The sequence below is a fragment of the Mus caroli genome, unplaced genomic scaffold (genome assembly GCF_978045245.1).
Source record: "Mus caroli unplaced genomic scaffold, Mus_caroli_1 scaffold_2, whole genome shotgun sequence".
Lineage (NCBI taxonomy): Eukaryota > Metazoa > Chordata > Mammalia > Rodentia > Muridae > Mus > Mus caroli.
The window spans coordinates 155,486,753-155,501,487 of NW_028227257.1; the positions used below are offsets into that span (position 1 = coordinate 155,486,753).

Sequence of the window (14,735 nt, forward strand, 5' to 3'; positions counted from 1 at the left end):
CAGCAACCTCCCTGAAGCCTGCTTCCAGAGCCCATTTGGCCTGGGCATCCAATGTAGTTTCCCGGATTACGTATGGTAGTGCAGAGAATTGAACTACCAAGGTATCTAGGGAGCATCTAAGTTGGTCATCAGGGTTGCCCCAGAGGCACAGTTCAGAACCAGGGTGATAGAATCCTAGCAACCACCTCCCCCAGCAAATGGAAAAGAGGCCAGAGGGGAAGAAGACAAGAGGAGGCTTCTATGGTCCTCAGGTAGGCACCACAGTCAGAGGCTTCAGGGCCAGCGGAGGGCTACATTCAAGGTCAAGAGAGAGCAAAGAGCTGCAGAGCTGTAGCCCCATGAATGGCCATGGCCCAGATTGGCTATGTGGCCTGAGCAGGTGGCCCTGGGCCAGCTCTGGCACAGCACACTCTGTCCCTCTTTGCCTAGTCCAAAGAATAGCTCAATCTGCTCCCAGGCAGGGGGTGAGAGTGGGTGCAGAGCCTATGCTCAACAAACCAAGACAAGTGGGGGTGGATTCTAGAGTGGCCAGTTAGGCTGGGCACACGGTGGACCCTATCAGGTATCTGCTGTCATCTTGCCCAGCTTGGAGCTAAGAGCTCTGTGCGTGTTTGTATGAGCAGTGAACAGTATGGAACATGTAGGAGGAGTGGACAGGAAGGACTGGAGAGGTGTTTGTGGAATGGAGGCCTGCCCAGGAGTGTGAGGAAGCCAACTGGTACAGCTTTTCTCCTATTGGATGTAGAGGCGGGAGCTGTCTGCTTTGGGCAGGGCTAGTGTAACCTCAGTGACAGCTTGAATCCAACACCTCACTACCTCCTCCACCAGCCAGGCCACTGCTATCCAGGACTCCGCTGCCTGGGATCAGCCTTCTCTACACACATGGAGCCCCTGGGGATAGGTCTCACCTTGCTGGTGATGATGCAGACCCAGGCCCAAGGCCCAAGAAGGCATGAAGGGCTTCCTCAAGCCCTGCTGCCCAACATACCTTTTCACAAGATCTGCCTTCTGCCCAGCCTTGGGAAGGAGATAGTAACTATGAACCCTGGCCAGGCAGGCCCAGTTCTCATGGGTAGGAACAAGAAATGGGGAGCTCAACCCAATGGCATCCCGGCACAGACTTCACATTCCCCGGTGGCCCTCAAGACCGTCCAGGTGGGGACAACATTCTCTGTCCATGTGGTGAATCTGAGGCTTTGAAAGTCATTAGGTCTCTGCCAGATGCAGGAGATGTGGCTTGGGGCCACATCTGGGGTGGGAGAGGGCTGGGCCTGTCTGTCACTAGTCCTACAGTTCCAAGGAGAGTAGTCCATCTTTGGCTTGATGGGCCACGCCTTTAGGGTGGGAGATGGGGTCCCGTTCCAAATGTGGGCGACAGCCCATTTGCCACTGCATCTGCTCCACTCAGATGAGACCAAGTTCTCATGACCGCTGCCACATGAGGGAACGGTGGGTAGCTGGTAGTGGAAAATCCAGCATCAACAGGCAAGTGAGAGACGCCCCCCCCCCCACACACACACAGCAGTAGGAACTGTCTACCTTGAATGAGCTCATGGACAACTTCCAAATACATGCACCTGCTTATTCTGGAACCTGCAGTTTGGAGGAGAAATCAGCAAGGCAGCAAGCAGGGTCAGGCACAGTGAAAGGTTGAATCCAGGAAGATGCTCAAGCCTAAGACAGGCACAAAAGTCAGGACCAGGTAACACAGTGAGTGACTTCAGCTCAGGGACCAGTGGGAGCTCTGGGAAATCCAGGCTGCCATGAGGCATGACCTGTCTTGGAAGCATGAGAAGCAGGGCCCTTCTAGAAGACCCCAAATTCTCCTCCTCCTATTGCATCCCACATTCCCCTCAAAGACCAATTCAACCAAAGGCTCCCTCCTCTCTGCTTTCTTCTATTCTCCCCAGGACCGCGGCATATGAACACTGGGTCAGCTGAGCCAGGACCTCCTCAGAGACTGGGAAGGTGAGTTCTTCCTGTCCGAAACCCCAGGAAGGCCAAAAGTAGCCCTGAGTCAGAGAGCATTCTGGTTCCACACTCAGAGCGACTGTGATCATCAGTCCCCTTCCCAGCCTGCTCCTCCAAGAATTAGTGTCAGAAAGTTACAAGGTGGACTTGGCACAGAACTACAAGAGTGCTCCTCTGGCCCTACACATAAGGACTAAGGGCCAGGGAGGATACTAGGCCTTGCTGCTGGGTAAGACGCTGGGTGAAAGATGGGTCAGCAGGGATAGAGGGGGGGTCATCCTGGGTGAGGCATCAGTCCCTTAGTGGAAAGAGGGGTCCTTCCCAAGACCCCTCAAGGAAGGAATAGAATCAGAGGGTCCCCCCTAAGGCTCATCTCTCATCCTGACACAGCAGGGAAGGACCTGGACTCTTATCAGAGAGGAGGCTTATTAAGCTTGCTGAGACACTGGGTATCCTCCAGGACTGGGTCACCTTCTTGTTCAAAACTGGTCCAGGGGCCCAGGAGTTGTGGGAGGGGGCGCTGGGTTGCACAGATGTCTGTGAGGTGGCCTTGGGCCCCGAGGATGATTGTGCATCAGAGCTGGGGACTCTGACAAACTAAGAGAATCACACACTCGGCCCTGATCCTTGAAGGCTAGAGGGCAGAAGATTGGGAGAAGGTCCTCCAGTTACACATAGGGCAGGTACTGGGACTCAAGAAGGATGTCTGAGGCAGAGCCTGGGGGGAAAAGCCTACAGCCAAGCAGTAGGTCCTGGGCACAGGAGGAAGGCCCACAAGTGAGTGAGATACAATACTTCTATCTCAGTATGAAGGCAGGATACACTCAGGGCTCGATTCAGGTCTCAGCAGGTACAAACTCTAGCAGGAGGCACCAGATAAAGAGTCTTGTGCAAAGTGAGAGTGGGGTCTACTGTACAGCTCCACCTCCAGGCCTGACACTGACAACTTGGGCTACACACTGTGAAGGAATTGGAAATGAGACATGAAGTTAGGTCCTGGCTTTCATAAGGGGCATTATGGTTGGTAAGGTTGGAGCCAAAGTTTTGGCTTCATAGTTATACCAGAATCAAGTATGCATGAAAATGGGGGTGGGTGGGGGAGGAAGGCAGGTCATGCCAGAAATGTGCCTCCTGTCAAGTCTCTGGGTACCCTGGTCTGGGTCATCCTTCCTGTTCCACTTGAAGGAGCTAAACCAGGCCTGGGTTGAGTAGGGAAGGGGCTTTGGAGGCGAGATCATGCGAGTGTGTCTTTAGAATGCTGGGCTCCCTAACATGGCCCCCCTAGAGGAGGATGATCCAGTCATAAGTTATCTGTGAGTCTGTCTGGTAAAGGTGGAAGGCCATGCGGGAGGGGAGGCATCAGCTAAGACCCTGTCATTTGCTCTTGTGACCTTCCTATGCCTAGTTCCTCTCGCTCTCCCTGCACCAGGCTAGCTCTTCTTAGGCCCCTCCTGCTGGGGTGTGTCTCTGCTCAGGTCCTTCTGGCTCTAGGTTCTCTCTCATTTCCCTTCTTCTCCTTCTTCCCTTTCTTTCCTAGGCTAGAAGGCCGTCAGAGTTGGCTGACTATGGAAGGCTCGGCTCTCATCGCGTCCCAACTAGACCCACAATGTCCCTACTCACTCAGCCCCAACACAATAAATGCCTGTGACAGAGGAATGGGCTGGCTGTCCTTGCTGTCACGGGGAGAGTGAGCTGGATGGGTGGGGGCTCCCAGCCCTTCCAACATGGTGAGCCAGACCTAAGCAGAAGCTCGAATATCTGATTTGGGGACTGCAATGTCCTCTGGGGCACTTGCCTTTGTTCATTCTCCTTTGTTGACCTAACTCCTTCCTTCACCTCAGAAGCAGAGAGACACATGCACTTGAACAGTACCTGGCTTCAGGCTAGGGAGCAGAGAGCCTGATGTTACCCCAGGGATCTCCTGAAGCCCAGATCCTAGGTGGGGCTGAAAAGGAAGTGTCCAGACACGCTGCTTCAGAGTGTGGTGCCCAGCTACCACACCTTGCTAGGCACTGCATGGGCTTTCTCAGAGCTGGGGGCCAGTTTCCCTGAGTCCTCTTAGACCTCATAGTGAAAGTCAGGGCTCTGTCTCAGGGATGGACTTACATTAAGATCCAGATACACCTTTAGTTCGAGTACTCAGGAGGTGGACATTTGTAAGTTCAAGGTCAGCCTTCTCTATATAGGGAGTTTCAGGCCAGCTAGGGCTACACAGTGAGACCCGGTCTTAAAACAAACAAAAGCAAAAATAAATAGATAGATAGATAGATAGATAGATAGATAGATAGATAGATAATAAAAAATCCAGACCCTGTGGCTATTGTGAACCCACATATGGGAGCCAGGAGACGCTAAAGGCCTTGCCAGCCAATCTTGCCCTGGAGACTCAGCCTGGCCAGAGAGGAGCAAGCTGTTCCCCAGTCTCCCTGGCCCTCCAGGAACACTGTTTAGGATGCTGTAGCCCTCCTGGGCCTGCCTTGTTCAGGCTATTCTCTGGTCTTGATTGCTGACTGCTTCTGGAAGCCAGGGTAGGCCTTGGAGAGCCATACTGCCATCTACAGCATCCCCCCAGCCCCGATAGCCCCGATAGCCCGGCTGCTGAAGAATGTGGGCCTGCTCCCTGCTGAGACCAGGCCAGGCCCTCTGGCAGCTCACCAGCTTTCTGGATACTCCATTACAAGAAGAGAGGGTCCCACCAGATTCCCTGACTTCCAAAGGCTGCCTGCCCAGACCCAACTTTCTGAGCAGCAGTTGGCCTGTTCATCCTGGCATAAGAGACTCAAATCCAGGGACTTATCTTACCCCAGCCTTCCTGCTTCCACTTGGTCCTAGACCCTACAGAGCTGAGAAAGGGCATAGGCAGCCTGGAAGTTTGTCAGGGAGAGACAACCATGTCCAAATCAACAGAGGCAAGCCCAGCAGCGACAGAACACAGCTGCTAGAGGAGCAGGCTGTGGACTTGAATGGAGACTCAGAGACAGTCCAGAGTGTGGCCTTCACATCTTGGTCAGTGGGCACAGCCTGGAACCTCCACCCAGTCCCTAGTTTTCTCGTGCTAAAGACCAGGGTACCACACTAAGGTCAACTTTCAGAGTCCAAAATATTCCACTCAGCTGCTTCTCTGTGACCTAGGGCAATGACATTCTTCCACTTACAGCCCTTTGAGGAACATTTCTGGGAAGGGCTCTGAGACGACAGCAGGCCTGAGAAGGTGGGGGCCTAGGTGCACTCACACACTCATGCCCTTTTAATACAGAGGGCCTAGGCTCTGGCAGCTGGTGGGCTGGGGGACTCGGGGACTTACTCTGCCCCTGCTGTCACTCAGCCAGCAGTCACTACGGTAGCTCAGGTTCCACCAGGTCTTGAGGATAAGCTATCTTTGGAGATGTCACAGAGATGGCCTCCCACTCAGGGTACTGAATATCCCCGGAGCAGAATCTGCCTCCCTATAGGACAAGGCTGGGACTGTGTTTCTCGAAGCTCAGACCTTGAGATCCTTTCAAGGCTAAGTCCAAGAGTTCCCTGGTGCTCAGAGTAGCCAGGTCTTACCCCAGCCAAACAGTTCGTGTGTGGCCCGTGTGCTGACTCAGGCTCTTTCCACTGGGGACAGCCTGGAGAAAGGCGAGGCAGGCCTGAGACTAGGTGGGGTAGGGCCTCTAGGTCAGTCTGCCCTCAGTTTCTGAGAATCCTCATGCAGCTTGATTTCTATGCTACCGGTAAGGCTGAGCGGGAAGGCCTGACCAGAACCAGGCTGAGGGGAGGAACACAGTCCAAGGCCTCATCTCAGCCCAACAGAGGCCCCTACTTACCGCGAACAAGTCCCCATGACTTGGTCGGCCCACATTTAACAAACTTCCAAGAGCTCCTGCAGAGTAGGAATAGCTCCACTCCTTTTGCACACATAAGGAAACTGAGGTGCATAAAGGCATTGGTCTGAGTGACACTGGCCTGAGTGACATTGGCTTGAGTGACATTGGCCTGAGTGACATTGGCCTGAGTGACATTGGCTTGAGTGACACTGGCCTGAGTGACATTGGCCTGAGTGACATTGGCCTGAGTGACATTGGCTTGAGTGACATTGGCCTGAGTGACACTGGCCTGAGTGACATTGGCCTGAGTGACATTGGCCTGAGTGACACTGGCCTGAGTGACATTGGCCTGAGTGACATTGGCCTGAGTGACACTGGCCTGAGTGACATTGGCTTGAGTGACATTGGCCTGAGTGACACTGGCTTGAGTGACATTGGCCTGAGTGACACTAGCCCGAGTAACATTGGCCTGAGTGACATTGGCCTGAGTGACACTGGCCTGAGTGACATTGGCCTGAGTAACATTGGCTTGAGTGACATTGGCCTGAGTGACACTGGCCTGAGTAACATTGGCTTGAGTGACATTGGCCTGAGTGACACTGGCTTGAGTGACATTGGCCTGAGTGACATTGGCCTCTGCTGACCCAGAATGGCACCTCTGTCCTGCTCAGACCATCTCCTCCTGGTTCTGAGCCACCAGAGGAGGCAGGAGGGGATTTGGGGAGAAGCTATGCTTTAACACACAGCTGTCCTATGGTTCATGGGAAGTAGATACCCTCAACCTCATAAGAACTTAGGAGAAAAGACCTCAGTGGCAGAGTTGGCACCCAGGAGCCTGTAGAGGCTCAGCCTGGGGGGACCTAGGGACTTGCTTCACAGCGCCGGCTGAGTTCTGGCATGCTGTGCGTTCATCTGTGTGAGCCTGTTTCCCTCACAGGACACTAGTGAAAATGGACACCAGGATCCTCAAAATGGGATGGTAAGAGCAGGGGAGGATGGACCCCAGTACAGTCAGAACCCCACTAAACTTCCTGGAAGGCTTCCTGCAGGTGTTCAGGCTTCTCTAGGAGAGAGGTACAGGGGGCAGGTGCTGATAAAGACACACTTGGGAGATGAAACCAGCAACCCTCTCAGACGGGAGACAGGGCCAGAGGAGGATTTGAAAGGACTCTAGGTACCTCGCTCCTTGTGACTATGGCTTGGGCCATTGAGTAGATTGGGACAGGACACTTCGGGGGCAAAAATCTAGGTGGGGAGAAGCCTTCTACTGTGGTGGGGATTGGCAAGCCTACGGACCTCAGAAGCTTGTCCCCTCCAGAGGCAGCCCAGGACCAAGGGTGCTGTCCCTTCTCAGTGACCTTTACCCAAGGCTCCACCAGGATCGGCACCATTCCTTCTCCGGTGGAGCAGTCCAGCCTGAGCAGCATTGTGGATGGGTGCGGAGTAAGGTGGGGTCCTGGGGCTGGTCCAGAAGGGGTACACAGGAGTGCATGGTCAGCAAAAGGCCCATAATGGCTTGGAAACAAGGCAGCCCCTACCTCCCAGGCAGGGTTGACTTTGGAATTAGAACCACCAAGAGTCAGTCTGAGTGCCATGGTCCTTCCAAGAGGACTGGATTACTTCATTGTCATTAAAACCACAGTATTCCTTGCAACAGCTGGAATTGTCAGGCTGTCCCTGACTCTGTTGCCTGCCTGTGGATCCTGTTCCCCTAAGTGGGCTGCCTTGTCTGGCCTCAGTGGGGGAGAATCTGCCTAGCCCTGCAGAGACTTGGTGTACCTTGGAGGAGAGAGATAGGAAGGGGGAGCTTCTACCTTCTCAGAGGAGAAGGGGTGGGGGTGAGGGAGAGGCTGTGGGAGGGAGGACTAGGAAGAGGGGGCAGCAATTGAGCTGTAAATAAATAAATAAATAATGGGGAAAAAAAATCAGACCACGGTATCTGGGCAGAAATAACTTTAGAGAAGAAAGATTTATTTTGAGGCATGGAACCAGGAACAATGGAGAAGAGAAAGCAGCAGGAGCAGAGGCCAGAAATCACCTTCAAAGGCCCTTCTCCAGCGACCTACTTCTAGCAGCGAGGAGACCACACCTCCTAAAGGTTCCACAGATCCCCAGAGAGCCATCCAGCAGAGGACGTTTAAGCAGAGTGCTGGGGACATGTCAGATCTAAACCACAAGAGGCTCCCACACTTGGACGTACTTCCCATTGCTCTGCTTCAGTCATCTACAGGACCCCACACACAGGCCAATGCTCCCGATTTCACCATGTGGCTCTTCTGTTTGTTTGTTTGTTTGTTTGTTTGTTTGTTTGTTTGTTTTCCCGAGACAGGGTTTCTCTGTGTAGCCCTGGCTGTCCTGGAACTCACTCTGTAGACCAGGCTGGCCTTGAATTTGAAAATCTGCCTGCCTCTGCCTCCCAAGTGCTGGGATTAAAGGCGTGCGCCACCACCGCCTGGCATGTTGCTCTTCTTGCCCCTATCCTCAGCCCCTCTGGAGAAAACTCCCAGATCAGCCGCTGACCCTGGCTGGGGTCAGGCTCTGTGGTCAGCTTCCCTCTGACAGATCCTCTCTCCTTAGGTTCCGGGCATGGATGGAGCTGAGTGTTCTGGGCAGGGAGGGGCTGAGGTGGGCTGAGTAAAGGGGTTCTGGAACCTACCCACTTCCGGTAGCCCCAACATTAGTGAGAAAGCAAGAGACCTTCCTCACAAAGACCACTCAGAGGTTCATACTAAATGATCCTGTGCCCCAGAACCCAGGATAAATAAATGTTCCTGGGCCCCAGGGACGGGATGAAGGGCAGTGTGGGCTGGTTCTCTCTCTCTTCTGTGGTCATTGGTGTCCCATCCAGAGACAGATCTTGGAAGCCAGGAAGAAGCCACAGACTCTGTCCTTACCTATAGAAGCTTGAAGCCCACTGCTTCACCCTTCCCACCCACCACCTCTATGGGAGCTCAAAGGGCCATCATGTGAACCCCAGAAGCTGACCACGGGGGAGGCTGTACTCAACATGCCGGTTCTTGGATTTACTTCAGGGTAGAGTGCGTGAGCTTCTTTATCTTGGTGAGGGTTCCTCATGACTGATAGCCTTTCAGGACCAAATGTTCAAGGCACAAATGGTGCTTTGTGTTCCCTGCTGGGGTCATGGGACTTGGAGAGGGATGATAGGTAGGGCTTGTGAGAAGCAGGTCTTAGCCCTAGGTGGGAAGTGACTAGATTTTCCAGCAGCAGGGAAGCGCCAGAGTACACATCCGGCACCATTCCCACTGTGAGGTATGTGGGCTTTGCCCGGCAGGAGTGGGCAAGGCCTGAGCCAGTTCTGCCTCTGGAACTGGGGTTGGGGGCAGGCAGAGGTTTCTTCTTCTAGGAGGTGTGGGGCTCAGCTGGAACCTCTTACATAATTAGCAGATGAGGCTGCAGCTGGGACAGCCCCCCTCCCTCACACCAACATCACGAGCCTTCAGTGGGCAGTCCTTGGGCTTTGGGTGGAGGCCAAGCCTGACTCATAAATAGGGGGTCTCCACAGTGCCCTCTGCTCGTTCTGCTCAGTCTTCCTTGCTTTGTCCACATTGCTGGCATCAGGCCCAGACACCTTCTCTGCTCTGAGCAAATGGCTGCTCTTCGCATGCTGTGGATGGGTTTGGTCCTCCTGGGTCTCTTGGGATTCCCACAGACCCCAGCCCAGGGCCATGACACAGTGCAGCCCAACTTTCAACAAGACAAGGTGAGAGGGTCCCCTACCCCACACCCAAAGAAGCAGAGCCCTTAGGGCAGAGCCAGGCTTTCTCTCACCAAAGAGGGTGTTCTGGGCACTGTCAGCCTGTGTGCTTGTGCATGGGAGCTGGCTGGAACCACCCTGGCACACAGCCTGGTTGGTCCACCTGACTCCGTCAGGAATGTGGTATCCTCTGATACCCACTTTACCCAATAGTGGACTAGGATGAGGGCTGTGACAAAGACAAGGAGTTCAACACCCTGGGGAAGGGGGGGGTCTCTGCTACCCACTCCTCCATGGGGCGATAAGCCAGCCTGCTATAAAGGGAACGGAGAGGAGAGAGAGGCATGCTGCTAGGACCTGTGTGGGGAGGAGTCAGAGGAGGGAAGACCAGCCCACCAGGGTCTGCCCATGAGGGGCTCATGGAGCAGACCCAGGCATCCACTGGTCGCAGTTCATGGGGCGCTGGTACAGTGCGGGCCTCGCCTCCAACTCAAGCTGGTTCCGGGAGAAGAAAGCTGTATTGTATATGTGCAAGACAGAGGTAGCCCCCTCCACAGAAGGCGGCCTCAATCTCACCTCTACCTTCCTCAGGTGAGACAAGGGGGTATGGCAAATTCTGGGGGGCATCCTGGGGCTTGGTCCCTTACTTCAAGGGTAATCTACCCACAGGAAAAACCAGTGTGAGACCAAGATCATGGTACTGCAGCCTGTGGGGGTTCCTGGACACTACACCTACAACAGTCCCCGTGAGTGAGCCGCTTCCTTATCTGGGTACAGCCCTCTGTCCCAAAATTGTGGGGATAGCGGTCACAGCACATCCAAGGCCAGGTCTGATTGTGAGTCTGCCTCAGGCACACGGGGCTACCTCTCTCTGGGGACTTTAGCCTCTCTGAGGCCCACCCACATTCTTCAAGGTCCCTTTCCTGCCCAAATGGAATTTTCCAGTACTCTACTGCTCAAGTGGGTCACATACAGGCATTCCCCAAATCCTACCCACATTTCATAGTTTCTATCCAAGGACCTCTTTCCACCCCTCACCTGAGCTCTGGCTCCCCACCAGAACCCTATTCCCTTTGCCTTCCGGCTATATTGTAACCCAGCCTGCTGATGTCTTGGGTCTAAGTGTTTTCTACTCTCTCCCCAAGACTTATGGTTTGGAGACAGTGTTCCCAGGCTGTTCAGGCAGGAAGCTAGAAACTGTCTGGTGGCCACCCAGGGGGGACAGGGAGGACAGCCAGGGCAGATGTGGATGAAGAAGACCTGAGACCCTCCCCACAGAGAAGCCCCCAAAGGCCACCCGCTCTGAGCAGAGGGGCGGAGATGTGGGAGCCACATGATCCAATCAGTGTCATTTCTTGGGTTTCCAGACTCGGGCAGCGTCCACTCGGTCTCAGTGGTGGAGACCAACTATGATGAGTACGCTCTTCTATTCAGCAGAGGCACCAAGGGCCCAGGCCAGGACTTCCGCATGGCCACCCTCTACAGTAGGTATCCCAGCCCACAGGTCCACGCACAGGGGAGATGCCTGAGGTTGGAAACTGACCAAGACCTGACCCTAGAGGACAGTAACAAAGGTGTGTGGGAGCAGGGCGGGGGCTTTTTGCCTCCTGACACCAGACCGTTCTTTATCTACCAGGCAGAACCCAGACTCTGAAGGACGAGCTGAAGGAGAAATTCACCACCTTTAGCAAGGCCCAGGGCCTCACAGAGGAGGACATTGTTTTCCTGCCCCAACCGGGTGAGGGGGGCTAAGCGGCTGGGGAGGGAATTATAGTCGGATTAGTGCAGCCTCTGGTTGCAGCGAGTGAGGGCGACTAGGGCGAGCTTAGCCTTGCCCTGCTACCTGATAGTCTAGGGGGCTTCAAGAAATAAATGGAGGTGTCAGTCTGTCCGACATTATTACATCTACCTACAGCCCCTTTTATTGGGAATCCTGTTCCTGGTGGACACCTAGCTCCCCTGTCTGCTAGCCCCCTAGCTAGGAGTACAGGGGTGATACTGGAACAAACAGATGGAGAAAGACACCTTTTATGTTTTAAAGGACAGATTGGAGCAGAGGTGGGATGGAGTCTGAAGTTTGGGGGCTCAGCCAAAGCTAGTTCTCCATGGCCTTGGGGAGGCTTCTTAGAGTCCAGGGAGAAGCATGGAGTCCTGGTGAATGTGTGTCTAAGCCTGGTGCTCACTACTTCCCTGGGCTTCTTTCTTGGCAGATAAGTGCATTCAAGAGTAAATGCAGGTGAGAGAAGTCAGTCAGAGGGCTGGTCACATGGTAAGCGCTACTCGGCCACTTACTCAATAGGGTGGCCACTGAGTGGTCACATGACGGGAGTGGTGTGGATACAGCTCCCAAGCACAGGCATCCAAGTGAGGCAGTCCAAAACAAGGTATAGTTTCAATACCAACGGCTAAAATAGGGCTGATGGCTCAGGGCTCGTGGGGAGAAGGATAACAGTCCAGGCGATGGGGAGAGATCGCCGTCCCGTGAAGCCTATCCCACAGCAGGGGTCTCCAAGGAGCCAGGATGGGCAAGATCAGGAAGGGGAATGGTCAGGGATAAAGATGGCAAGTCAGAGAGCTCCACATTAGTGCCATTGACTGTGCCTTTGGGACTATAGGCTCTGGAGGAATATTCTAGGAGGCCCTGGCCAGAAGTGCTGTTTGGGTCCCACTGGGGCTAAGGGTGCTGCTGTGTCACTGATGGCTCTTGTTCTTCTGTCCAGGTGACCTGGCCTCAGGACTCCTTTGCTCTGTCACTCTCAAAATCCCAGCCCTGGCTCCCCAAAGTGCCTCTACAACCTCCAGCTTTGCCTTGACAAAGAAATAAAAGTCCAAAGCAAGTCAGACGTTTGCTTTTGTCTGTCTGTCCTCTAGGCCTCTGGGCTGTCCTATATCCCTCTTATAAATTTCTCAATATAATGACCAGGAAGATGCCTGTTCCTGCTCAAGCCCTGACTAGGAACAGCCTGACTGATGTGCCTGGTTCAGCAGCTACTCTGCATAGGGAGGCTGCAACCTCACCACATGCCCCAGCCAATCTAGTCACAGACCTCAGCTAGGCTGCTGTCACTTAATTGCTAATCCTTCAAACATGTGTCCACCCCTGTGCATCTGGGGAGCCTCGGATCCCATAAGCTTTCAATGTGGGGTAAGAATCTTTGTATTAGACAATACATTTGGAAGGACAAAAAGGAGTTGTTTTACAGATACAGATTGACAGAGTGGGCTGGAGAGGCTGCCTGTACCTCTGCTCCTACCCCAACCCTCTGACTAGAGCCCTAGTCAAAGGCACCAAAGCCACAGATGGCCACCTAATTAGCCCCACTTTTCTTCCAGATTTCCACCTGAGCAGCTATTCCCAATCCCTCATCTCTTTCCCTCTGGTTCATAGTGAACAGGTCCTAGACCCAACAGACCACACCAAGTCCTGGGTCAGTGAAGAGGGTTGCCTCTAGGAAGTCTTCCGGGAGAAGGGGGCTACACTATGCCTGATCTGACATGCCAGAACTGTTTGGCAGCCCTCAGGCCCGGAGGCCACTAAGCTCCTGCCCCTGACTGCTGAGCTCCTTACCCGTCCCACATGAAACATGGGCTGACAGGATGTGGTGGTGTGAGCCAGGTACAATTCAGTCAGCGGTCTGGCACAGTCACTGTGTTCCAGGACAGGCCAGCTATCTCAGGGCATCTTGGGGATATGAAGGCCACTGAGAAGCCATGACAGTCCCTTGGCCTGGAGGATCCTCTGAATGCTGTGGCTCTGCTGATTTGTTCTTTGCCCTGCTTAGAGTGTCCCCGGCTCAGGTCCCCAGGCAGGACAGCCTGATGTCAGCCAGGGAAGTCCACACCCTCCCCACACCCTCTCCTTTCACCTTCTTCACCCCAAGCTTTTGTGCACACTTTCTTTGGTTCCAGCCTGTCAGGGTCTTGGACTTAAAGGCCTCCATCCATTTGTTACAGTAGACCAGAAATGGCCTTGTGTATACAGTGTCCTGGACCAGAAGTTGGAATAAGTTGTCTCAGTCTCCAAACACTGGCTTACAGTTGTTCTAGGTACAGAGGTTATGGGCCCTGGACACTGAGCTTTGGCAGGAAAGCAAGAGATCATGACAAGATGAAGTGGGCTCTTGCAGCATGCAGAGGATTCTACCCAGCTTCCCTGCCCTACCCTGCCATTCAGAGGACCCAGCACACACTTGGGACTACATCAGATAACCAGGGGTTCCAGGACCATGAAAGATGCACGTGGTCCTAGTGAGCGCCATGCCCAATGGTGGCCTGGCTGTCATGTGGTATCTCACACGAGTGATCCTATGAAACTCACCTTCAATTTACCCTCAGACGAGGAAGTGTGTAACTCAGTGAAGTGAGTGGGGTGGGGATCAGATCTGTCTCTGGCATACCAAAAGTACAACCCATAGACTCCAGACAGCCTGGGCAGTGGAGACCCAAATAAGAGCCACAGAAGCCCGCTCTCCAAAGGACCTTGGCCTACACTGAAAGTCTGCCTATGGCCTGTGTGAGGAAACAAGGTCTGTATGTCTGTGTGCATCTACGGAGGAGGCTGGAGATTCTACACACCCTCCTTTCCCGCTTCCATCACCCTGTAAGCTAAAGCACTCAGTCCCCTTGTGAAGGCCAACAGGAGACCCCATGACAGCTCTGCATGGGCAATGTCCTCAGCTCACTGGGGCTGCCTGAAAACGCAAGGCAGATCTTGGTGTTGAGCACCTTCAAGGGTCACTGGTGGCTCGGGTGTGGAGATCTTTCTCCCCAGGCCAGGTGGCAGATGACAGGAGAGAGAAGCAACCTTCACCAAGAGTGCCCTAGCCAGGCAGTTCAGCAACCCAGGTGAGGGGTTTGGATAGCCAAAAGATTGTCATTTGGCAGCAGGGAAAGAAGTGGGGTGGGGAAGCTCATTGTGTAGGCTGCAGGACTGGGGTAGCCATCTTGGGAAGTGTCCCAGGGGTGGCTTCTATGTTGGGGAGCTTCCTAAGTAGGCAGGCATCTTTGAGTCCTGATCAGCAACCCACCTTTCACTTTTAGTCATGACCTAGAGTAGCATTCCTGTGCTCTTCATGGACAAACCAGAGCTTTTGCTGTGATGTACTTCAAGACAGAGAAGCAACACTCTCCAGTCGTTGGCAGAGGAGCTGGTCCTGATAACCTCCAGTACCAGACACAGACTCCCTCTCCTGGAGCAGTGTCCCCAGCCTGGGTGGGAGTACTGCCCAGGACACATTTCA

General features: G+C 53.9%; 1 protein-coding gene across 2 annotated transcripts; it reads left to right on the forward strand.

The window, feature by feature from the left end:
• The first annotated feature begins 9,300 nt into the window (after window positions 1-9,300).
• Window positions 9,301-12,338, forward strand: Ptgds (prostaglandin D2 synthase). Of its 2 annotated transcripts, none has more exons than XM_021156212.3 (7): window positions 9,301-9,501; window positions 9,947-10,086; window positions 10,165-10,241; window positions 10,863-10,979; window positions 11,132-11,233; window positions 11,706-11,764; window positions 12,216-12,338. In XM_021156212.3, the coding sequence occupies exons 1-6, from the start codon at window positions 9,388-9,390 to the stop codon at window positions 11,723-11,725; spliced, it is 570 nt and encodes a 189-aa protein (XP_021011871.1). In that variant the 5' UTR covers window positions 9,301-9,387; the 3' UTR covers window positions 11,726-11,764; window positions 12,216-12,338. The 2 variants fall into 2 exon arrangements, with proteins under 2 accessions (XP_021011871.1, XP_029325802.1); XM_029469942.2 differs by having other exon boundaries at window positions 11,706-11,731.
• The last annotated feature ends 2,397 nt before the right edge of the window (window positions 12,339-14,735 follow it).